This window comes from Engystomops pustulosus, chromosome 10, assembly GCF_040894005.1.
Source record: "Engystomops pustulosus chromosome 10, aEngPut4.maternal, whole genome shotgun sequence".
Classification (NCBI taxonomy): domain Eukaryota; kingdom Metazoa; phylum Chordata; class Amphibia; order Anura; family Leptodactylidae; genus Engystomops; species Engystomops pustulosus.
In genome coordinates this window covers 59,474,733-59,501,393 of record NC_092420.1, presented here as the reverse complement: position 1 = coordinate 59,501,393, position 26,661 = coordinate 59,474,733, and the positions used below count along the sequence as shown (strand labels likewise).

The 26,661-nt window shown below is 42.7% G+C and overlaps 1 protein-coding gene and 1 long non-coding RNA gene across 7 annotated transcripts in view; both read right to left on the bottom strand.

The window, feature by feature from the left end:
* Positions 1 to 6,092, bottom strand: part of LOC140104578 (pre-B-cell leukemia transcription factor 1) — an 89,896-nt gene extending 83,804 nt beyond the window's left edge. For 3 of the 6 annotated variants that reach the window (XM_072128165.1, XM_072128167.1, XM_072128169.1), the window contains exon 1: positions 5,561 to 6,092. In XM_072128165.1, the coding sequence (XP_071984266.1) occupies positions 5,561 to 5,751 (191 nt within the window). In that variant the 5' untranslated portion in view covers positions 5,752 to 6,092. The remainder of the gene's footprint in view (positions 1 to 5,560) is intronic. The other 3 variants (XM_072128166.1, XM_072128170.1, XM_072128168.1) reach the window with 2 other exon arrangements.
* Positions 6,093 to 20,262: 14,170 nt separating this feature from the next.
* The window catches only part of LOC140104254 (uncharacterized), a 39,603-nt gene continuing 33,204 nt past the window's right edge, over positions 20,263 to 26,661 (bottom strand). Inside the window, exons 3-4 of the long non-coding RNA XR_011850282.1 lie at positions 20,851 to 21,063; positions 20,263 to 20,352 (exon numbers count right to left, since the gene is read on the bottom strand). This is a non-coding gene — a long non-coding RNA (uncharacterized lncRNA). The remainder of the gene's footprint in view (positions 20,353 to 20,850; positions 21,064 to 26,661) is intronic.

The window sequence follows — 26,661 nt, the reverse complement described above, 5'->3', positions numbered from 1 at the left end:
AAAAAGTTAACAGTAGATTCACAGGCTGTTACACTTCACTGTATCATTGTGTGAGAATACATCCAGCGGAGGGTGAAACAATACAATGGCCTGGTCTGTAAAGATGCAGCATGGAGAGGTTCGGTTAACAACCCCAAGAGTACTTACTCATTAGAATAATTGTAAAAGTTGATTTTAGAAGGAAGGAAGCCATGGATAAAAAATATTGTAAGATTATTCAGACACTGTAATGGTGACAGTTTTTTTTGTTTTAGGTCACTGCCATTCTGATGCTTCCAGTCTATCCCGCGCTACTTCTGGGTCTCATTTGAAGCACTGAAAATAAATACTTAAGTCACTGGTCACAGCAATGAAGGAATGAGCAATCTTACTTTCTGGTCACGAAGAACTATAAAGAAAAGAGTACAGTGGGAAGCAATGGTGGTAGGGGGTGTACCCGGGGGCAGCAAAACATTAAAAAGACACATTCTCGCCTCTGTCTAAAAAGTGGAGATATAGGGAGCAATTTTCCAAGTAAGATAACTCCAAGGATAACCACAAGGACCATAACCAACAGCTTATCAAAGCTCTAGGATACCGGGATATACAGACTGAATTCTGGAGTAAAGTTGGGGGACAATTTTTGGATTATTACCACTGGGAGGTGGTTGACAGATTTGTTTTAGAACCTTGACCAAATTACAGGCTAAATACAACACAACCCCGAGATCCTGAAGATTACACAGATATGTAGGAAGTGGGACAATGTTTCCCATCATGGACATTACTACAGTGTAAAGAACTACAGTCAGTTCTAAAAAATCTCATGAAGAAAAGAAAAATGTATGACATGTTGGCAGGGTCATTGAGGATTCAGGTTCAGCACCATGACCTTCTTTATAAGTGCAGGAAAAACCACAAGTCAATATTTATAAAAGAAGTAATGGGCCACATAAAAACTAGAACAATAACCTGCTTATTCCAATGCGGAAAGGTTACAACGTACTTACCTGCACATAAAAGCGTTCACATTGTACTTCTACCTTGTGCAAGACCAAATAAAGCTCCTGTGCCACCAGAGGCTTTACCAGACAAGTCTGCATCATTGGTTTTAAAGGGTGTTATCCCATCTATCATCCCACAGACAAAGTCCTGGGTGCATCGCTGTATTACACCGTCTAGCACTAATAAAGCTTTTACGTAATCGTTTCACTGCTCGACACACAAGTCTCCTTCTCCCTCTGGCAGCAGGCGGTTTAGTCCCTTCTTCACATCTAGATTTCTACCAAAGAGATATCTTGCTTAAGGCAAATAGCCAAAACAAGGCTGTATGGCAATGGACAGATGAAGGCTATGCAGTGGAGGAGCAGGGATCTATCAGTACCCATACATCATTATACACTTCACACCAAATAATGCTGTATTATCCATGTAAAGGTATTGACCATTGTTTAGCATGTAAATGGAAAATAATGTTATTTTTTTTCTCTTAAGGATATTGAATGGTCGGACCATATACAACAGAAGTTGGAAACAGAATGGGGCCTTCAAAAAAAACAAAAACTTTCTACTCCAATGCATGAACTGCATGTAAAAATCAATGTGCTTATACATTGGAGTGCCTGTGCAAGTTCATGTAGAGAGATACTTGCCTAAACCACATGATACAATTTAATGCCTGTTCTTAGGGGGGGGGGGGGGGGGAAACTGCTGGTAAAGTAAAATGCATTATTATAAGTTCTATATTTGTAGGCCTGGCCTAGTATATAAATATAATAAGATCCTTAAACCAAGGTAATAGTGGAGATCCACTGAAAAGGTTAGGGGGATATTCACACATATAGAAATGGAGATATGTTTGAAGCATAGCTATGGTTCCTTGCAAAAAATATTCAGACAAATTACTGCCAAAAATCTGCAATGTTGCCAATATATGCGTAATGCCACAACTATCAGTGCAATATAAAAGGTGGCCTTATGATTTCAATGGGAGGCCAACATTTTAAGGTTACCTTAAAGATAAGTAACAAGTTACACTTCAAACTACTTTGTGCAATAGTACATTCAGGTTGTTAGTGCAGTTTTTAATTTTACAGGTAAAACTTGGTTTCATCTGTTCAATAAATGTTGTTTTTTCCCCCTGATAAAATTTATAAACTGCACTTACATCCCCATCACAAGTGAACCCAGTTTGGTACAATGCAGTGTATTAATGTACTATCAAGGTGATGAGCCAAATAGTAGTAGTTATTTTCATCAGTGCGACCATAGCAGGACACATACCTATGACATTTATGGAAATAAGGGAGATGCGGTCCGTTATGCATATTTTTGACTACCTGGAGACAGCCATGGTATTTTGCATGGCTGCGAGTCTCAGTTCACACATTTTTGGGGTAATCCCACTGGAAAACACATTCTCCATCTGCACTTGCATTTGGGACTTTAAAGCCGCTTTACCTGGTCACTTACTTTACTACCAGCTATTTCCCTTACAACGTGTAGAGGTAAATACGATGCATCACATGACAATAGCACACGGCTTCAGTATACCACCCCATCTGCTTTAGCTACAAAGCCATTATGTCCCCTATTCACCATAAAAAATCCTCACACTTAAAAGAATTGGCACACACACAAAACCTGTCGCCATAAAGTACTATGCAAATAGATCAGTTCTCCTCCCTAACATCAAAAGAAACACGTGTACAGTTCCTATATCTCACAGAGGATCCTATTGACGTTGTCATGTATATGTCTATAGTGCCAACCCATAACATGGACTGAAACTGGGAGAAAAGACGCCCCTTTTAATATGATGATAATATAATATCACATCTGCGCCGTCATAATATATGTGATGCATCATGATATACTGTATATATAGTTACATACAACACTTAAACACTGTATATATTTTAGTACGTAGCAGTCCCATTTCATTGCAAATCAGAAATTTGGAAAATTATAGCAGGCTTTGATCCGCTTTAAAAATGAATAAAACCCCAAGTAAACATCTCACTACAAAAATCATGGTGGGCCATAAAGCTCGCAATCTCTTGTATCACAGGATGGATTTCCATACTATCACTCAGCTCATATAAACAAATACATTTATTTTTCTATCTGTTTCATAGGACAATGCAGTGCTTTTTTTTTCTCTCTAACAAAAGGTAGTAAGTATATCGCATGACAGCTATTTGCCATCGTACCCAGACTTTTGTCTTAGTATGACATATTATGTGCATCCCGAAAAGGACCAACATATAAAAAGGTTAATAGAATGAATTGCGACATTCCCCACCATAGCAGGTTATTACATGTGCTCCAATATGTCATATATGGTAAAGTAGACCCTATTAGGACATGATTTATACCCTGGTGTACATTCACAGGTCTCTAAACAAACACAATGAACTGAATCTAGTACTAGCAATGTATAGTATATACCGAATTCATGATATACAGAAAATATGTTATAATATAGAGTTATCACTATATAACATGTATCCTATTCCCAGTTCTTAAAATTATGCTTCTATTAAATTATTATTGGATTCATATTTTGACTTGATTTATGAATGGTTATATCTATGAAGCCCAAATGACAAATATAGGTTATAGTTTATAAAATAAATGCTAAAATCTGCAATGTTTAATTTACCATAAACAAAACCCCCAATCACCGGAAAGATTAACACAAAGCTGCCCATGTGTCAATGACAGCCAGCGACATTGCCATAAGAAAATCTACAGCCAATAAAATCTGCATTGTATCCAGAGTAATAACACCCAGCTCTGACGTTAGGGTCACCCCGACCTCGGCTCAGACATAACAAATAGGAGGGAGTGAAGGAATGAAGTCAGTGACAACATAGTCCACAACTAGCGGTCACAGGGATGAAAAATGAAAGAGCAGCCGCTCGGCTGGAATACCTTGTAGCATCATAGGCCGCAGCTTAGGTTTTGCCTGTTGCAATAGACCTGTGATCATAAAAAGTTGCTAAATTTCTCCAAAACTTGAGCCAAAATCCCATTCCTTGATCACAACACACATCAATTGTGAGAAAATTGATTATATGATAAAATATAATACAATGAACTTTTCTGTGAGGAGTAAATGTATTTATACCCATTTCATCCGTCACATTGTAGCCGCACCACACACATTACAATGTATCAATGTGAAGGTGATAATATTTACACTATCTTGTAAGTAATACTAATTCTATATGGTTAAGCCCAATATCTACAACATAGGACTGGACCATGTTTCATGCCCACTACTCCATGGCTGATAATATTATGGTATGAGTAAATCCTGGACTAATATTTATAATATTGATATATTCCTAGTAAACGGGAAAGATGTTCAGTATGAAGAAATAAACATGCCAGATCGCTGCCCACTGAAATGAATGCCAGCACCGGAGCTAGGCCCCGCGACTGTCATGAGGACAGTAGAAATAATGTCATGTTATAACTAAAAGTGATCGCTCATATCAAAGTATTTAGAGTTATAACGTCTATAAAGATTAGAAAGTGATATGACGTGACCCTGGTATGTGGATGCCACCATAACATGTTGCCAATGTAATGCCATCCCTTATGTGTTGGTTCTTGCGCGTCTATAGAGCTTGTGTATGAATTACTATATTATCATATAGTGGCATTTGCACCTTCTCTAGCAGAAGCAATGGAATTGTTATTCTTCTTCACTGTATTGTGCCAGTTATACGTGGCAATTACATACAGGTTCACCCATCACACAGGTGCCCGCTTCCCTATACAATGTGGTATACAATACCTATACCCCATTGCAAATTGCTCAATGTACAATTTTTTAAATTGTACATTTAGCCGCCATTATATCCCATATCCACCAAAGCTGCAGCGCCAGTGTATACCCCTGGCAAAGGATCTGATCGCCCCATAAGCTTCACATAGTGTCACAAGCCAATTACAGAACATTAATGACAAATAACAAACAGGCCCAGCAGCAAACTTGACCTCTGTGGTACCTCTGTGGTACACTAAAGCTTTATGACACACTATATATCCTACATGCAGCTGCACAAGGGTCACCATAGACTTTATTTGGGGTAAATTCTTCCTTCTATCCAGGAAAGAGCCTCCAGCAGGTAACCACACAATATACACAACCCCACACTACAGGCCAGTGACATATGGAAGTGTTTATGGCTAGGTCATTACCCAACTATGTGCCCGTAGGTGGTATGGTGCCAGCATTACACTTCTGCAAGCCATGACACCCATGTCCTACATGATATTAGACCATGTGCACATTATTTCTAGGAATATGGGGTTAGGATTAATTAAGGAAATTTATATATGGGGAAAAAATAAGTCCCAGGGATGCGACACAAGCCCAGAAATGTCTCCAGCATGAGACACTTAGGAGAGGGACATTCTGCTCATCACTTTTGTCACTTTTTGGGGACTTGGAAGTGTCACCGAATGTTGTGCAAAAGTTTTTGATGGATAAATGTGACATTTGTGATAGTTTGTGGGGGCATGTGTTATGGGGGTCCCTGCTGATGCAGGGGTGCTCTGTGCTCACCTGGCCTGTGCTTCATCCAGACTCTGGTCAGTGATGGTCATAATTTGCTGTAATATATCCCCGATGTCCTGCTTCCTGCCCCCCTCCCCCTCGGTGGCCCCGGTGCCGTCCTGCATGTGCTGGGACAGGCTGGGGTGACCCGGCATCCCCACCCCTGGGTGGCTGTGCATTAGCCTGGGCTGATCATCCATCTCCAGGGTAAAGCCCTCGGTGCACCCTGCAGCACAGGGAACTCTTATTGTTCTTCTCTCCCTCTCTCCTGCCTTTGTTGTGTCTCCCTCCTGTAAATCCCAGGGCGCAGGAATCCGTCCAGATCCGGACAAGTCCAGCAGCGCGGGAATAGCGAGGCTCCAGGCGGCGGCGGCTCTCTGGGAGGGTGGGGTCTGCACCGGGGCAGGGAACTTCTTCCTCGGCGCTCGGTGTCCTGCTTTTGTTTGGGGCTCAGCCTGCGCTCGCTCTCCTCCTCCCTCCTCCCGTGTCTATCCCTCTCTCCTCTAGAGCTGACACACAGCACAGAATGGACACCCGGGGCCCGCCCCCGGCCGCGTACTCATTGGCGGCGGGTAGGACGAGGCTCCGCCCAGCGTGGTTCGGTATTGGTGGCCTCGGAGGTCACGCCCCTCCCCCTGGTCTCTCGTTCTCCTGTCAATCATTGAGGTTCAGAGGTGGAGAATGTGAAAGAGAAAAGGAGAGGAGAAAAAAAGCTGCCGGGGCCGCCAGCGGCTTAAAGGGGAAGCGGCCCGGATCACAGCTATGGCTGCGGGCGTGTGCACCGACACCGGCAGGATAGTGGGAAGTATATAGGCTCCTCCATCTCTGTGAGACAAGTACAGGGTTACATTTATTAAAGGTTACAGTATACAGGCATGACCCCACTAGCAACACACATATACCACCAGTACACAATCTACGACCACTACACCTACTACCCCTACTACCAGTGTACCTACTACTACTATCCCTACTACCAGTATACCTACTACCCCTACTACCAGTATACCTACTACTACCCCTACTACCAGTATACCTACTACCAGTATACCTACTACTACCCCTACTACCAGTATACCTACTACCAGTATACCTACTACTACCCCTACTACCAGTATACCTACTACCCCTACTACCAGTATACCTACTACCAGTATACCTACTACCAGTATACCTACTACCGGTACTACCCCTACCACCAGTACACCTACTACCAGTATACCTACTACTACCCCTACTACCAGTATACCTACTACTACCAGTATACCTACTACCCCTACTACCAGTATACCTACTACTACCCCTACTACCAGTATACCTACTACCCCTACTACCAGTATACCTACTACCCCTACTACCAGTATACATACTACTACACCTACTACCAGTATACCTACTACCAATATACCTACTACCGGTACTACCCCTACCACCAGTACACCTACTACCAGTATACCTACTACTACCCCTACTACCAGTATACCTACTACCCCTACTACCAGTATACCTACTACTACCCCTACTACCAGTATACCTACTACCCCTACTACCAGTATACCTACTAGCGGTACTACCCCTACCACCAGTACACCTACTACCAGTATACCTACTACCGGTATTACCCCTACTACCAGTATATCTACTACCGGTACTACCGCTAACACCAGTTCACCTACTACCTCTACTATCAGTACACCTAACAGTACACATACTACCACCACTACCCCTACCACCAGTACACCTACTATCACCAATACTCCTACTACCAGTATACCTTATACCTACTATGACCCCTACCACCAGTACACCTACTACCACCAATACTCCTACTACCAGTATACCTTATACCTACTACTACCCCTACCACCAGTACACCTACTACCACCACTACCCCTACTACCAGTATACCTTCTACTACCCCTACCACCAGTACACCTACTACCCCTACCACCACTACCCCTACTATCAGTACACCTACTACCACCACCACTACCCCTACCACCAGTACACCTACTACCACCACTACCCACAACTACTAGCAATACACCTACTAAAACTTCTACCACCAGTACATCTACAACCCTCACTACCAGTATATTTACTACCCTTCTCCCCAGTACACCTACTATCAATACACCTACTCCTACCCCTACAGCCAGTACACTAATTACCCCCACTACGAGTACACCTACTACCCCTATCACCAATACAACCACTACCCCGACTACCAGTACACCTACTACTAATTCACCCACTACTAACTCTACCACCAATAAACCTTCTACCTGCACTATGAGTACACTTATTTCCCTTATCACTAGTACACCTAACAGTACTTCCAATGCTGCTATCACCAGTTCACCTACTACCCCTATCACCAGTACACCTCTCCCCAGTTCACCTACTACCAATACACCTACCTCAAGAAGACCCACACTACCAGTACACTTAATACCCTTATCCCCAGTACAATTAACAGTACACCTTCTACCCCTACTACCAATGCACTTACTATTCTTATCCCCAGGACTCCTAACAGTACACCTGCTACCCCTACTACAAGTACACTTACGATCCTTAAATTTTATTAGTGTTAAAAGTAGACATGTAAGAACGCCGTTGTTCCAAAGGTAACAGACTGTTTTGCATGTATAGCACTTTCTCGAAGAAGGTTTGAGAAATTCCCATACATGGGACCTTTGGAACAACGGCGTTCCTACATGTCTGCTTTTATGCTAATAAAATTTAAGGATTGTTGATAGCAAGTACTGCCCCATATTATGTGTATGTCCTTGCCTTTAGGTCATGAGCACCGCATGAGATCCACCAGCCAAGAATCCTTACAGGTATCGGACTGCCTACATTGGGATGCAGTTGCATAGCCCATAAAGGAAGAAGGAGGGTAGTGCCTGTTTTTTTCACTTCTTTTGCTGATTTGGATTAGTAAACAACTATTCCTACCACCAGTACACTTGCTCTCCAAATCAACAGTACACCTACCACACTACCACCAATACACCTACTACTCCTGCCACCAGTACACGCAATAGCAGTAGACCTGCTACCCTACCATCAGTACTCTTACAGTTACCTGTGCCACCTGTACTCATTGTACCTGTACACCTACCTGTACCTCCTAACGCCTACGCACTCATTCTACCAGTACTATTATGCCTCCCAACATTTGGACTAGAGAAAGAGTTCCTTTTCTCTAAACCATGCCCACTTCCCTGTCCATCTCCCCACCTGCAAGCATAGTATAATTTTGATGCCCGTTTCCCCTATCCACCATCCCCCTCATTTTGTGGCCACCTGTCCTCCATTCTCCCTCATATTGTGGCCCACTGTCCTCCATCCGCTTAATATTGTGGCCTCCTGTCCTCCATGCTTCTCATATTTGGGCCTCCTTTCCTCTATCCCCCACATACTGTGACCCCCTGTCCACCCCCCTCATATTGTGGCCTCCTGACCTCCCTCATATTCTGGCTTCTTGTCCTCCCTCATAATGTGGCATCCTGTCCTTAATCTCCCCTCATATAGTGACCTTCTGACCTCCCTCATATTGTGGCCTTGTGTCCTCCATCTCCCCTCCTATTGTAACTATCTTTCTTTCTTTATATTGTGGCCTCCTGTCCTTCATCCTTCTAATATTGTGGCCTTCTGTCTTCCACACCGCTCATATTGTGGCCTCCAGAACTCCATCCTTCTCATATTGTGGCCTCCAGAACTCCATCCTTCTCATATTGTGGCCTCCTGTCCACCATCCCTTCATATTGTGGCCTCCTGTTCTCCCCTGTTGTTAAGTATAAAAACATTACTTATCTTTATATTGTTCCCCCGCAGCAGTCCTGCTACCTCTTCTTCCCAGGCTCTGATGTTGACTCAGAGGAGGAGGGCAGGGCCAGCCAGGGTAGGACCTACCTTCACACATCTCTGCTAAGGGCAAAATCATAAGTGTGGAAGTAACAGGAGCTGATCCCACCTCCTCATGGTCCAATCACAGAGCATTCTACCAACCACCCAGTGTGGGGAGACAGTGCCGAAAAACCAGAACTGCCTTGACGAATTGAAGAAGGTTGGGAGCTATGCTATCACCAGTACACCTTTCCCACAGGTACACATATTATCCTTACCATACGTTTGCCTACTATCCCTACCAGCAGGACACTTAATACCTCCTACTACACTACACCTGCTACTCCAACTACTAGTACACCAACTACCCCTACCAACTATTACCTACTGATGAAGCAAGTAAGTGCGAAAATTGTGTCAAGGTGTGTGCAGTGGCCTCTAGGTTCACTCCAGGTTCCCCGATCACTATGTTGTTGGATAAGCGGGAGCTTCTAAGGTCATCATTATAGCTCTCCAGATGGTACCTCTGGAGTTTTATATGCACTTGCATGTTATTGTGATAACATTTACCAGGAGCTTAGTATATGGCACTATATTTACATTTTTTTTTTACTAAATACCTCATGAGGGGTTGTATCCCCATGGGGGCTTATGAGTTATTAACTGTGGAGACCTAATAGTCATCTGATTCAACTGTATTGAAATAACAAAAAAGTCCATACATACATACAGTATATACACACCACATCCGGTGAGTGATGCATTTTCCTCTCTCTTTTTGACACACCACATTTACACCATATACACATCGCATAAGCACACATACAATACCATACAATACATACATACAATAAGGTTTATCACCGTTTTGTGTAGGGAGTGTTACATTTGTAATCAATATAATATAATGTTATAAACATTTGTGGGGACAAGTGTAGGGAAAAGTATCTATGGGAAGAATCCGTGGACCCTCTGGACTACCACGGAGGATGATGGTACTAGCCGCAACCCGGGACCGGAGTCTAAGTGGCCCCTGGTCTTCACCAGAGCCCTCCGTAAAGCGGTTTGGTCTTGCTGTGGCGTGGTGCCACCAGGTCGTTCCACGGGTGCGACTAGGCCCGCGGTGGCAGCCAAGGTAGGGAAGCAGGACCTCGGCAGGACCTTGGCAGGACCTCGGCAGGACAGCAGGACCTCAGGATAACCTCTAGGATACAGGACCGCCACGGGAATACAGGAACACCACGGGAATACAGGAAAACCAGGAACACAGAGCAATCCTGGAAATGCTGGAACACTTGGAAACACAGGAGGGCTTTCAATTTAGGGATAATGACTTGAAGATCCGGCGGAGAGTGAAGGGAGGTGCCTGATTATAAGGGCGAGCCAGATTAGCCAGCAGCAATCAGAAGAACCTGGGCCTGGCGAACGGGGACACCGCGCCACACAGGAGGACACAGGTGTACCTGCGATCCACCTCAGGTGGCAGATGCAGGGCCCTGAAGGGGGGCAGCAGAAGAGCCATTGGTAAAGTGGGTAATTCAGGCAGCTGTCCGTATTATTATTTATTTATAGCGAACCATTAATTTGATGGTTTTGTAAATGCAGTGAGAGGTTCACAAAAGAACAAATGTAAATATTACATGTATTATTACAAATACAATATTACTTGTGTCTTTAGACACTGATGTAAGTGTTAGAGCGACACAGCGCTGACAGAGAGAAACAGCACTGACACAGCTCTGTTGCTCTGGGGGACGTAGGCAGCAAGTGAAGACGTCATCACATGCTCCCCGCATCTCTGACGTGACCTGGCAAATTAGCTGGGAGAAGAGAGGACGACAGCAGTGTGGGAGAAGGTAAGTAGCAGTTTTATTATTTTTGCACTGACCACATTATTAATAATAATTTATTAGGGGGTGTATATAAGAAGAGAGGGGGATCTGAAATACTTAACTAAGTTAAGGAAATATTATGTGACTCAGCATATGTCTAAACTGGGGAGGGGGCCTGAATAGGGTGGCCAGAGTTAAAATGGTGGGTGGGGTTGCTATTAGTACTGTGTATGACTAAATTGAAGGTGGATGGGGTTTATGTGTTTAGTATAACATTGCATTGAGGATTGCATATGGGGGCCAGATCTTAAAGGAAATCTATCACGTGGGTAGAGAAGTTTTCAACCACAAACACTTACTTGTGGGCCTGCTGTCCAAGAGACAGGGTCATATCTTGAATAGTGCTGAAACATCTTTATTTTGAAAAAAATAGTGCTAATTAGCATACTTTAAAAGTTTTTTTTTTGCAGAAATAAAAATGTTTCAGCACTATTCAAGATATGTCCCAGACTGCTGGACAGCAGGCACACAAGTAAGTGTATGTGGTTGAAAACTTGTCTACCCCAGTGGTAGATTTCCTTTAAAGGGAACCTACCACCACAAATCTACCTATAAAGGTAGATCGGGTGGTAGGTGGATCAATGGGACGTGAGGATAGCCCTTTTAAGGGCTAATCCTCACGTCCCTGCACTTTTTTGATAACTTTTATTTGATATTTATTCAAATTTACTTATGCGGCTACTGGGGCGTGGAGTAGCCGCATATGAGATTACACGAGGCGGGTACTCCACACCCCGGTAGCCACTTTACCCCTCCTACTCACCCATCTTCGGCGCGCTGCTCCGCGTAGCTGCGCGCCCTCGTCCGGCGATCCTGCCGTCTGCGCATGCGCAGAAGAGCAGGCCCGCGCCTGTTTCGGAGTAGTGACCGCGCAGGCGCGGGCCTGCTCTTCTGCGCATGCGCAGACGGCAGGATCTCCGGACGAGGGCGCACAGCTACGCGGAGCTGCGCGCCGAAGATGGGTGAGTAGGAGTGGTAAAGTGGCTACCGGGGCGTGGAGTAGCCGCCTCGTGTAATCTCATATGCGGCTACTCCACGCCCCAGTAGCCGCATAAGTAAATTTGAATAAATATCAAATAAAAGTTATCAAAAAAGTGCGGGGACGTGAGGATTAGCCCTTAAAAGGGCTATCCTCACGTCCCATTGATCCACCTACCACCCAATCTACCTTTATAGGTAGATTTGTGGTGGTAGGTGCCCTTTAATAAGAAGAGGGGGAGTATTTGTGGGGACGGCTGTTATGGGGCACCATATATATTAAAAATGGAGGGTGTGGGCTGTTCTGGAGTACTGTATATAATTAAAATAGGGCCAAATTTTCATTATACTGGGGGACTGTATATTGTTAAAATGGAGGGACTGTATATAAAGATTCAATAGGTGGTGGTAAATATATTCATTTATTACGGCGACAATAAATCATTAGGGAGCTGCATATTAATTTTGTAAATGGAAGGGAGCTATATGTATATATAGTGAGTGTACTTTATGATCATTTATTCAGCAGAAATATATATTATATATCACAATACATTAGGAGGGCCAAACACTGTGGGGCTTATTTACTAAGGGTCCACGGCTGCGCTTTTGTCGGCTTTTCCGACGTTTTTGGCATTTGCGCCGCTTTGACAGGTATTTAACCTGGGATTGTGTTGCACGCAATCAGAATCGGATTGTGGCCGAAATCAAGAGGTGTACCGTCAGACGTTCCGACTGATTCGGACTGAGCGCAGGATTTAACTTTCAAATTGTGTCGCAAGACAATGCACTTACATATACCGGGAGGAAGATGGTGAACTCTGGCGTACCTGAGCGGGAAAGCGACACATGCAGGATATCGGGCGCACAACCCTAGTGGATCGCAGCAGAGTGCATTCTGGTCGGACAATGTACTTTTGGGGAAGGCGTCAGGACGTGTAAGTAAATGTGTGTAGTTTGGGATATATACTATCTACGAGCACAGTATTGCTATTCAGGTGACATTTTGTTGCAAGTGACTATGGTATTTTTCAGGTACAATGTGGAGATGAGCTGAAGACATCTGGCAGGTTATCTCTGTTGAATTCACCATGGCTTGGAGAAGTGGCATTGAAGTCCTCTTCCTAATGGAGAAGATTGTCATCTGTAAGGTACTAGACGGCACTAATGTCTGTGCCACTCACCGATTCCTAGTGTGTGAGGCAGCATCAGCCTGTGTTATGTCAGTCAGTGCTTGCCTGCACAGGTATTTAAGAAGTGTCTTCACCCCCCTTTTGTGACACAGCTGCACCAGGCATTATGCAACACAAATCAGGGGGAGTTCCAATGCTCAGTCGGACCTTACGCAATATTTATCATGCAAAATCTGTCGCTCACCCTATGTTAAAGGTGCATCACAAAAAGTTGGTGAACTCTGTCGGGCCAGTGCAGGGAAGCGCCAGATTAATGATTTATGACCCGTACGCTGTATTTCGTGCAGTGTGCATCACTCTTAGTAAATGTGCCCCATTGTTAGTAATGTTGTTGGCATATCAGTAAATTAAATGGGCTTAATATAGGAGGAGATCAGGGTTAGGCTTCTTTTTCTGGGGGGGGGGGGGGGTCTGAGCTATCTATAAAACTTTGTTGTGTGCATGAACCCTAAGGGGTGCAGTGCCATGGTGCGTTATTGGTCCGTTCTTGAGTGTTTTTAAACGCACTAAAAAGTATGCATTTTTAAAGGTATGTTTACCAAGCTTTTGGCTGGTTTGAATCTGTTTTTCTTAATTTCTGGAAGTGTAAGCAGCTATGTTAAAATTTTTTACCGCTGCTTAAACCAGCCAAATGCATAATAAACATGGGTTCAGCACACACAGCGATTTTCACTGACTGCACTTGCTCTTAGGTTAGAGGCCTGAACCTGCAAAATTATCTAAGGACATAGAGACAGGTGAGAGAACCTGAGCACTTGCCAAGACAACCCACTTCACAAAAAAAAAAATCCCCATTTGTCTATGAATCTCCTACCAAAGGGATGTTTGGTAGGTATTTGCCATCTTACAACGAGTGGATACAAGAGAAGAATCAGCACTTCTTTTGCACTTTTTATCCATTTAGTGTCCACCTCCAGTGATCCTCTAGGCTTACCTTAGGGATCGCATTCATTGTTAAAGGTGTTGTATGCGCTAAAAATATTGATGATCTATTCTAAATATAAGTCCTCCATATCAAATTGGTGGAGGCCCAACAGGGACGGATTAAGATTGCCATAGTCTCTGGGTTGTATGAATATTACAGCCCCTACAAGTCTGGAATCACTTCCTACATATGGAACTAGAATCAAACTTCTTGGGGAATGGAGGAGGCGTCCCATCTTCCTGCTGTCAATTTGCGGTTTCACAACCTCCAAAGGTCTTAAATGGCTCTTGTGTACAAGTGTATTTAGAGCAGGAACTAATGTATGGGGACTTCGTGGGTGAAGGTCCTTTTTAGTATAAAATCCGGTGGTTGATTTGGATGGCCATGGGCCCCTAGAAGTCTTGGGCCCCAAGCTACTGCCCAAACCGCCTATATTATAATCCACTACTGCCAGCAATGAAAATATTATCTGTTCTTAGCGGCTGATAAACATTCAGAATGGAACAGGAAACGGACAGCTCCATTCTCCACGTACCTGATCTGGATCTGATCTGCAGTGACTGGTTCTGACCATTACACAGAGAATTGAGCTGTCTGCTTCCTGCTCCATTCTCTGTATATTGGCTCTTTTGCACCTGATCTATAGGGGTAGCGGATAATGAGGACCTATACTATGGATATGGTATCAAAATTTTTAACATGGGAAAGACGCTTTTACGTTTACATTACAATTGATCAACAACTAATTATATTTTACACTTGAAGTATCAAGGAATGGGAGAAGACAACCTCTTATGAGGCAAGGAGGGTGCACAAATTAAAAATGAAACAGGTTTATGTAAGGTTTATTTTGGGTTCTGTGCTAAAATGTGGAAACCATGCATTCCCCTAAATAATTTATGTGACAGAAACAGCATGTGTGATATTGTAGAATAAAAGATTTGTTTTGATTTACATGTCATTTGCATCTTGTTACAGGTTACGGACAGATAGTCCAGATGTCTATACATAATATTTATCACACCTTATGGAATTGGGCTCCCACAGTGGGGATTTTTTAGCAGCACAGCTGAAACTATAGGGCAATAATTATTGCTGATATTAATATTACTGTCATTACTATTCTCTAATCGTTATTGTTATTGTTCATGTGATACAAGTTGTTACTATGATTACTATTACTGTTAGCAGTTGTACTCGGCACCGTTCTAAGGAGTCAATTTTCTGTGAATGGTTACAGTTATAGTCAGAGGAGAATGAATTGAATAAAAATGTAGTTTGGATAACATTCCCACATAATTTTGTTCTCCTCCTTCAGGCAGCATTTATAGTGATTTTACCTCTAAAGTATGTTTTCCACTGCAGCCAGAGTTTATGTATTTTTATCCACATATTACATTGGGGCCACTGTAGTTTCAAAGAAATTTAGAATTGAGCCTTAAAAATCTTACAGTATATGTAAGACAATAATTTTCTGGGTTTCTGTTGTTCTGGGGTAGAACAGTGGAAGAAATGGAAGATCCTGTTGTGTAAATTAACAGATGATTACTGTGCCCAAAGATCCCCATTGACTATATGGGCAGCCCATTGGGATGCATGCAGGACTTAATTGTCCATGATTTTCGGGGGAATCTGCAAACAAATGATGTATCATAACTGGGAGCATCATGTGGCCCCTTTCCTATGACATACAAAGAACCAAGAGGCTCCAATGCTTGAATCCATTCTATGTCAGGTCCTGCATGGTGTAGAATTCTGCTACAGCCTGTGCCAGGATCAATATATAACGTATTGGTCAGTCAAGGGCTTCCCTGCCCAACTCTCCCACACCCCCTCCCTGATAAACAAGCCATAATAAATTCCCCTAAAGCCTCCAACATGTATGTGGACTTAGAGTAAGTCAGCTCTTGCTCTGAGACTTTGACATAGTCCAAAATATATATCCAGTCATTTTTGTTTCATGGGCAATAGTGTTAGACTGATCCTCTTTAAGCTTTTTTGAGAATGTTTGTTTTTTTTTCCGTGAAAATTGTGCGCTTTCAGAGAATATTCAAAATTTGCCCTGTGATAATTCCTTTCCATGCTATTCCAGTAACAAATAGTTATCCCCTATCCACTGCTTTGGGGTCATGAGAACAGGGGTGCAGGTATTGTTACTTCATACACTGTTGAAGACTGTAGAAGCTGAGTACTACGCTCAACTATCTGTAGCGCATGTGCGACCAGCTGTTCTTTTCAGTCATTCTCTTAATTTGTGGGGTCGCCTACCAATCTGCGTGTTATTCTCTACCCTGTGGATAATGGATAACTTGTTAGTGGAATACCAACCGCCCACTGACAAAAGACGTCAGCTGGTACAACGCTTGAGTCTCCAGCGATGTGTTTCATCATTGGTTCAGTTTCTCCTGCGCCCACGCTGATCGTGGGAGCTGGACCAAGTCTCCACTGTCTGACAGCCAAAGACCTTACGGGGAAGGCAGAAGTGGTTTATTACTGCTTCTGCCTTCTCCTTTCCTCACTACATAGTGCTGAAGTAGCACTATGGAGTGTATAGCAGAGATGACAATGCTGCCGCCACTGTAAACCAGGCGGTCACATGATCACTGGGTCTCAAATTTTTAATCAAAGCTACTGGGTCCGACCCAGTACAGCTATGATCAGACATCAGTCCCACTGGGACTAAAACGGAGTAAGGGGTTAAAATGATCTTTATTGAGTTAACATCATTAGGGGATTACACACAATAACCCTACTCACCCTCCTTTCCCCCACTGTGCCTTTGTTGAAAGGTGCAATGCAGGCGTCCCAGCTTAAATCTACCTCCTACCAGTAAAATTATTCTCCAAACTTTTTCTGCCTCTGTCTATGTTGGCTCTGCCCACCGCTGCTCAACCCCGCCCATAGCGGGTGCATGAAATGGTAACAAGGAATTTTACCACAAAATGCTCACTATACAAGTGTAAGGGACAGCATTCTGGTAAGGATAGGAGATAGACAGGGATAGGACCTCCCATCTGCTCAGGCAGAGATTTGGAGAGAGGCTGATCTGTCAATCAAAAGAAGGAGGTGTGGTCACTGACAGCTTAGAGAAAACTTCAGAAGTTGACTCTTTATCTACTCATTTACATATTATATAATTGGCTATAATTAAGATACAGTGCCTCAAGAGCAGATCATTTTTTTGGTGATACGGGGAGGACTTTTAACCCTTTACCAGCAAATATTATTGGTGTGAGGGGTAAAATTCTGGTGACAGGTCTTCTTTAAGTGGTTAATTTATTTATTTTTCCATCTATATAGCTATTAGAGGTCTTGTGTTTATGTCAACCAAGTTGCATTGCTTTGTATTATTTCCTGCAGGAAGTTACTCCAGTTTTGAAAATTGTTTAACATTGTAACACATTTGTGTTTTCTAGAGTTTTTTATTTGACTTATTTTGCATGATCTTTTTTTTTCTTTTAATCGGGTTTATATTGCTCCAAGTTTTATTCCTTCCAGTGGTGGTACTGTTTGAAGGCTTGTTTTTTGCAGGATAGGTAGTATTTTTATTAATACCATCTTTGACGTACATACAGGTTTTTTTTTTTTTTTTTTTTCGTGGGATGAGACAACCAAAAAAACAGCACTTCAGGGATCACTTTAAGAGGACCTTATCAATTTACATTTAGGGCTTAGTTCAGGAAGGAGCAAGGGGTAAGTAAAATGTGTCACAGCCATCGTCTATTGATAGTAGCTGGTGCTGCAAGACTTTCTTTCAAGAATTGTATGGGTAAATGGGGACACATGCTGCTCTTTATGTGCACCCTCTTTGCCTTAAAACTCATTAATATGGGGCTTAATGAAGGATGCAGAATATTGAAATAATGAAATCCTATGACTACTCAATTTCCCTAAATTTGACGCCAACTCCTGCTCCACCAAAATGGTACCGACTCCACACTCCTGTTTTCCTGGTCACTCTAGCAGTGCTTGATATAAATGCAGGCATTGCTTCCCAGTGTCTTATTCCTAAACTACAGCATAGGAGCTTCACTCCTGAGCATGTACATAAAGTGCAGTACACATTCATCTCAGAGGTGCACAACCCGGGCCTATGGGCCACATGGAGCCTGTCAACGTGTCAAGTTGTAGTTCATACCCTGCTGATAGCCAGAGTCCAATGAGCACTTCCACAACTGATGTAATATAACTGCTTCTAATAACTGAATATAACAATTCATTGGGCTCCAGGTCCTGATGCCGCTGCATACAACTATCACAGGACACAGAGCGACACATAGAAGAGAGAAGAAACTGCAGTGTGGTGCAGGGAGGAGAAGGAAAGCCAGAAAATTTTATTTTATTTTTTATTTACTTTTTTTGTCTTCTCTTGGGATATCCAGTATTGTCTTCTATGGGGTCTCCAGCATTATTGTCTGCTTTGGAATCTCCAATATTTGTCTGCACTTGAGGTCTCCAGTGTTATTAGATTTATGCTCTGGCTATCTCCAGTATTGTCTTCTATGGGGTTTCCAGAATTATTATCTTCTCTAGGGGTCTCCAGCATTTTAAGCCTTATTAACTTCACTGGGTTCAGCACTATTATTGTCTGCTTTGAATGCAGTATTTAGTTGCTGGGGGGGCATTTTGTGCTGTACTGTGGTATTTATAATTTCTGGTTGGCATTTTGTGCTGTACTGTGGTTGTTGGTGCATCTAGGCTGCTGGTTAGTAATGCGGAATCTTAAAGATGATCGGTATGACAGTGCGGCCAGTGGACCAATAAATGTTGCTCACCCCTGGCCTAAATGCTTTCATCAGCAAAAAAACAGACATTTAAAGGAAATTTCAAAATATTTATAATTTATTATGGTTTGGATTCCACCAAAATTGTCACCGACTTGGACTCCACTGTTCGGACTCCACAGTCCCGGTTTTGGGGTCCAACGCTGTTTATAGCATTTAGTGTCAATACAATAAAATAAGACAGAAAGGCTTTCAATAGGTAATGCATTTCACACGAGTCCCCTGTATTCACCTATGTATAGAAATACAAGGTTGGCATATTCCTATATCTATCAAGACACCTTGGCACTACTTAGCTTTTTGTATTATCATAGCTCTTAGGCTTTCATTATCATTATTCATTTTATATTTTGGGACATAAGACTGGGTTATAATGTATCATGACCAGTCAACTAGGGTATGAAATGCCCTTTCTAGAAATGACACTATAAAGTGATAATTTCTTTATAAATTATTTCCCAAAGTTATGATGTGAAAATAAGCAGAGAACAGTCATATTTTTCCTGAGATGAGTGAAATTTAGAGGATGCTGGAAAAGTATTACTTTCAATGCCTCTTAATTCTCTTCTATAGCACTTGGATACATGCTGGGGAGATTTCACATAAAATAGAGAGTGCACCAGATTCTTGACTACTGGCACATGGTCTTCAATTATCTAGCGCCCCCTGCACTGCTCAGGAAGTGTGCACCTACTTTTTTAAGTACACCTATAAGCATACAGCGAGCGACACAGTTATGTCGAGTCGCTGTATTAAATGTGTCGCAAACTCTGACTAAGCAGTAGCAGCCAGTTTAGGTGCACAATTGTTCTGCCTTGTCGACCCAGTACGGCCATGACAGAAAACTGGCACAGACACTTTAATAGATCTGGGCCATTGTGTGACTATTAGCGGTGGTTAAGAGCAGCTGCCTGTAGGCACTGCCTGGAAGATGGCGTCTATGACGTAATCTTAAAGGCACAGTGTCAGCCTAGGCATGCGAATAAGAGTAGTACACGTCACTCAATATTGGTGATGCGGGTGCACAAGTAGGTTACAACACCTCTCAATATATCTTAGAAGAAACTTGGCACTCTTATAATGTTCGATTTGCATGATGTATTTTATTAAAGTGAATTGGCAATCCAAATGAATGCAATGTTTCGGTCTTCTAACATCAGACCTTCTTCAGGCACTGTACAGAGAACAATAAGAATATAAATATACATATAAAGTAATCCAATCTGAAGTGAGCAAAACAAAATTGCATATATAGAATGACAATAGATAAGGTATGGTAAATATGAGCCATATGTTGTGGTGGCCAGGCCAGTGGAGCAGCTATAGTGCATATCGTCGTGAATAATCATATCATGGGGTCAACGTGAAGCCACAAAATCTAGGTTAATAATGGTAAGAATGACTAAGATAATATTGAGAAGTCCAGAAATACAAGCATGATAAACAAGTATACTGATTGAGTGAGGGAATAAGGAGAAAACGGAGCATAACAACAACATGTGTGCCATGAGAGTCTGTAATACGTCTGTCAACAAGACAGTGATGTAGACATACAGCGTGGATAAGAATATCATAGAGCAACAGGGAAACAGATAACTGGGTGGTATATAGTGTCACAGAAGGACAAGGTTGCCATGAACATGGTGTAACATAGTATTACAGAGCAACTTACCGGATTGCTAGACATGAAAGATTGAAGCGCGGTGCTGTGACCATTAAAGCGCTTAAGACCGGCGAAAAGCGGGAGACCCCGCAATGGAGAAGCTGTGCTGGCGTTCTGTCGTGGATTGCGGGAGATATGCAGTCGGACCGGAAACCGTAAGTGACATTCCGGCTGCGGCTCCGGCTGTGTGTTCCAATCATTATTGAACCCGTACGATGAACGCTGTAAAAAAAAACTGTTAAAAACCGGCCAAAAATTATGATTCTTACCAATTTAATCCCACAAAAATGTGATAAAAAGTGATCAAAAAAACATATGTACTCCAGAATGATACTGGTGCAAAGTACAACATCTCCCACAAAAAAACAAGCCATCAACCGGCTCCATAGCCAAAAAATTTTAACTGTTATGCCACTTGGAAGATGGCAATGCAAAAATGATTTTTCCCACATAAGGGTTTTATTTGACAAATTTAGTAAAACGTAAGAAAAATCTTCATGTATGGTATCCCCGTAATCGTATCGACCCATAGAATAAAGATGACATGATTATTAGACTTTACGGTGAACACCAAAAAAAAGTTAAAAATTCAGTACAGAATTAATTATTTTCTACTCCTGCCCTCAAAAAAAAAGTTCCTAAATTTTCAACAATAGGGGATACCAACCCCAAAATGGTAACGCTGGAAAAAGCATCCCATCCTGCAAAAAAATGCTATCACATGGGCCTACAAAAGGGACCAATGGGAAAACTAAAACCCTGGCAGCTGCAGGTCCCTCCTTCCGTTCTGCGCCTCGCTATGCGCCCGTAAAACAAGTAACGGCCACAGGTGGGGGGTCTCTGCACTCAGGAGGAATTGCAGAACAAATTGTAAGATGGGTTTTCTCTTTTTATCTTTTGGAAACGTGCAAATTTTAGTGCTAAATGAACGTATAGGAAGCCAAGTTACATCAAAATAAATTATCCAGACATTTCAAAAATTATGAAAATGTAAAGTATATGGGAAATGTTATTTAGCAACTTATTTAGGTGGTAAATCTATCTGCCTGAAAATGCAATGATTTAGAATTTCAAAAATGGCTAATTTTTCAAAAAAATTCATCATTTTTTCTTTGATAGGAAATAGTGTTCAAAAGTTATAACCATATAAAGTGTTGCAAGTCAGAATCCAAAAAATGTGGCCGAGCCTTAAGCTATAAAATGGCTGCTTCCTTAAGGGGATAAAGGATTTGGATATTTTCTGTGAAAGAACACTATTACAGGAAAACAGACTTTCCAAAGGGAATCCCCTGGATACATTCCGTTGGAAGCTTAATAAGAATTTGCCCAATGCTCGCAAATGGAATTTTCAAAGCTAGTGTAAATGTACTGAAGCTTCACCATACAAATCTTAAGTCAGGACTGGCAATGCTAAGTGATGGATACAGGTCAGAACCAATCACTCTAAAGAGTCAGGAAAAAGTGTAGATCCAAATCATAAATGACATTACTATATTAATGAAATTATAATGACCGTAAAAGAACAATAACTTTGTTGCTCAGGTCACATGTTGATCCTTTAAGCAGGTTTAAATAACCAGCTCTTCGCTCTGACACAAACCAGCAGTTGATGTGTTTCTGTTCCTTTAAAGGAAATATACCCTCAAAATTCATCATGGTAAACCAGGGACGATTACTAATAGATCCAGACACTGTAACTGTGGTAATCTTCTTATATTCGTTATCCATGGCCTCCTTCCTTCTAAAATCAACTTTTAACAATTTGTTAATGAGCCAGAAGGGTTCTGGGGAGTGTTGCCAAAGCTCCTCCATGCTGCAGCTTCAAAGGCTGTTAGACTGTCTCCCCCTACCCCCTGCTCCTTCAGCACTTCCCCTCCCTCTGCCTGATGTAATCTTACTGCACCAGTGGAAGTTTCAGAACACAGTGGGAAGAGGGAAGTATACCTGCACCAGGGCCAGCGTCAGCATCGGCATACCTGGGCAAGTCTCGGGGCCCACTGGAGGCGGGGGAGGTGTGTCCCAAGGATATAATAATGATGCAGAGAGCAGTCACTCTCTGCATCATCAGTGCCTGTGCAGTGTTTGCCCGGGCTCCTGTAGGGGGCGTGCAAACCTCCCAGCCACCAGCACTGTTCGGAGGTCGGACGGCAGCTGTATAAGCATGGAGTAAGACCGGCTGGACGCTGTCCACTGCGATGTATGGTGACCCTGTGTGAGGAGGACCAGGAGGACAGCATGGTAGGAGCTGTCTGTTCAATTAACCGTTTGCTGTCTTGCCCCTGACAGTCAGGTTCTCATGCCATTGCCTAGCTTCTTACTTTTGTAGTCCATCCATGCAGGGTTGTCTAATAGGGTCTGTGTTATTACACCCTGCTGATGTTTGCCAATAATTTTCTTGTAAATTATTGCCCACATTCTGCCCTCTGCCATTTATCCTGTGTGTCCACCTGATTTTCAATGTCTCCCTTCCTGTTGACCCCTCCCCCTCCTTTGAAACAATAACCCCGAAGGTGCGGTCACACATGGGCCACATTTATTAAAGCGCTTACGCCGGTTTACTGTCTGAACGTCAGAACTGCTTACACATGTATTTATAACGTGCCTCCACCAGTTTTGGGTGGCAGCTGCTCTGTAGCCGCCGCACCACAAAATTCTGCACATGAAGGAGCGTTCCAGTGTATAGACGGACCCTCCACTTCCACTACATTTATTACTGCAACTCGACGGAATTGCGTTTCACACTATGTTAACAAAAAAAGGTTGGGTACACTGCCCGAAAAGTGCAGGGGGTGCCAGATTAATGTAGACCGTGCGGCAGTATTCTATAATATGCCGTATCCTGCACACTCCACAGGCAAACTGCACTTAATGCACTACTTCTGATAAATGTAGCCCACAGTGTTTTGGGCAAGCGTTTGGATGTATGCATAACAACGAATGTGTTTGGCTGCTTAGAAAGCGTTTTCTTTCATTGCTAGAAGTGTAAGCACTTCCATCAATGAAGAAAAAGGCTTTAAAAGTAGCCAAACACATGGTGACATGAAAAACATATGGTGGAGTAACAGAAGGGGGCAAAAGCGGGCCGCAGGTCACTTTCTCTGACTCCACTGAGGTACTGGCGCCCAGGGGCCTACTTGAACCTGGAGACGGGGACCTGCACAGTGTAACAGCCTTTGAATCTTCAGCACGGAGAGGCCCTGGTAACACCCCCCAGAGCTCTAAAACTAGAAGGAAGGAGGACATGGATAACAATAAAAAATAAGTGCTTGGTTTTGATTACAGTAGATTTTCTAAGACTAGCAGGAGCCCCCTCCATTCTAACCCATTTGGGATGAAGAGAACCATTAGCGGAAGTTTTGATGTATTTAGTTAGTTTTAAAGCGGGTGATAAATGCAATGGATTTTGTGCAGAGAATTTTGGTCACAAAATCTGCTGCGGAAATAGTACGGTTCCTTTGCTATTAATACAATAGACCTTGTATTAATTTAATTAATCTGAATATGCAGATAAAATTCACAACCAAAGTGTGTATAGTGTAATGTAGGTGATGTGTGACCCTAAGAAATATGTCTGCCCAGAAGGAATTGCTCTCTCCAAGGAGAACATTGCTCCCTGTGAATCTTAGTGTAGATAATGGCCAGTGCATAAAGCAAATGAAATGTACTTAAATTCACGTCTTTTTATGTTTATTCTAATGATAACATAATAAGTATAACAGCCCTAATCATAAAACTACCAGCATTACAGATATTTAGAATCTCTATCTATATCTGCACCAATAACATAAATAATGTGATATTTGGGGACTCTTTCACACAGGATAAAGCCTATAAATCTTGGGTAAGTGTCTATCATCACCAGCGCAGAGGATGCGGCTGACCTGAGCGCTTCATTTCTAGCCTTTCCAGATGATAATCTCTATTTGGCTAAGAACTATTTTCCCCTTGGCGATCCCATAACCGAGTCTGTAATCAGCCACAAAAGAGACATCGGTTTAGGCCGGTGGGTGTATTTACAGCAGCTCTCAAACACGTATCTGTGAGCAGAAATATCACCGTCGTTACATTTTACAGGCCACCGTAACCCACTATACGGCGTCTTCTCCGAGAAGACTGCAGGAAATATTTAAACTCTTCTCTACCGGCGAGCCCTGTATTATGTATAAGGGGTTTTCCTATCAAGTTCTGGCCATAGACACACACATTTTCTCTTAGGTTTGTAACCTTAAAAAGTACCTGTCACCTGATTTTACCCCATTAAACTATTAGCCCTCTCATATATGGTATGAAAAGTCCTTGTGTAGAATTCTCTTTTACCTATAAAAGATCTCATCCAATGTCATGTAAAAAACGAGCAGAGAAGAGTCATATTTTCTGCAGGAGGATTGTCAAACATGCTTATGGTGTCATATTAAAAATACCACACCAGACTTTTGGTTATATGAGTTACAGAACTAGAGATACAGGCAGTTAAAGACAATGGGGCACATTTACTAAGGGTCCGCACACATTTCCGGCGGGTTTCCCGACTATTTCCCATTTGCGCCGATATTCATGCAACAGAAATTGGGGGTGTGGCTGTCAGACAACCCGACTGATCTAAGCGCGGGATTTAAAATTCAAATTGTGTCACAAGACAAGCACTTACATACACCAGGAAGAAGATGGTGAACTCCGGCGGACCTGAGCGGGGAAGCGACACATGCAGGATCTCGGGTGCACTAGCTACTTGAATCGCGACGGATTTCATCCTCGTCGGACAACGCACCTCGGGGATCGCAACAGGACCGGGTAAGTAAATGTGCCCCATAGTTGAAATGCAAGCTTCAGATAAAAATCCAATTCCCGCCTTTTCTAACTGTATGTACTCTGATTGTGTAGTTCACTTAACCACAAGCCGGATAAGAATCTCATGTTTCAGATCATATCTTTAATATGACACCAAAGAATTCTGGGTGTCTCCTGAGTGACATCATTTTCCACTTTTGGGGAAACATGCACAGCATATGCTCCGTACAGGCTAGGGATATTAAACATACAGTAGCATTCATCCCCATAGGCTATGATTCAAAAGCATCCAATCTGGGTGCGTTAGACTTCTCCTCCAATTCTGGGATGTGAAAAAGGCGCTGGCTTGCTCGGAACATTTTTTGTTAAAAACACTTTTTTTTATTTAAGCCATAATCTTTTAATATGTTTAAATACATCTGCAATGTGTTCTTCACACATATATATTGTTCTTCACATGCTATTTTGGGCGCACCGTTCCGCGCGTATCTCCCGACAAGTAAGCAGATGTGCCGAACATCTGTAATCTATTCTGCACTGTGTTCTGCACTGTGTTTTTCTCTTAAATGATCCTGTGTTCACTGTGTTCACTGTGTTCACTGTGTTCACTGTTTTTATTCTATTCTTCACTGTTCTTCATTGTGTTTTTTTAATTAAATGATCGTTCTCGAGCAGGGGAAATACTGTTATTCTGGTCACCTAGCAACCCTTACGTTTAAAACGCATTGCACTCGCATTGCACTTGCAATGATTGCGAGTGCAATGCGTTCTTGATGCATCTCCATAGACTTGAATGGGGCGGGAAAAACGCACGTGACACGCAAAAGTAGAGCATGCTGCGATTTTGATGCGCGTGAAAACGAGCGCAAGCACGCGCGTGAAAACCAACGCTAATGAAGAAAGACCCATTGAATACAATGGGACAGAGTGCAATGCAAGTTCTGCGCGTCAAATGCACGCGCAGAACTCGCGCGTGAAAAACGCCAGTGTGGAAGGGGCCTAAGACCACACCATCGACATTCATTTTACCAA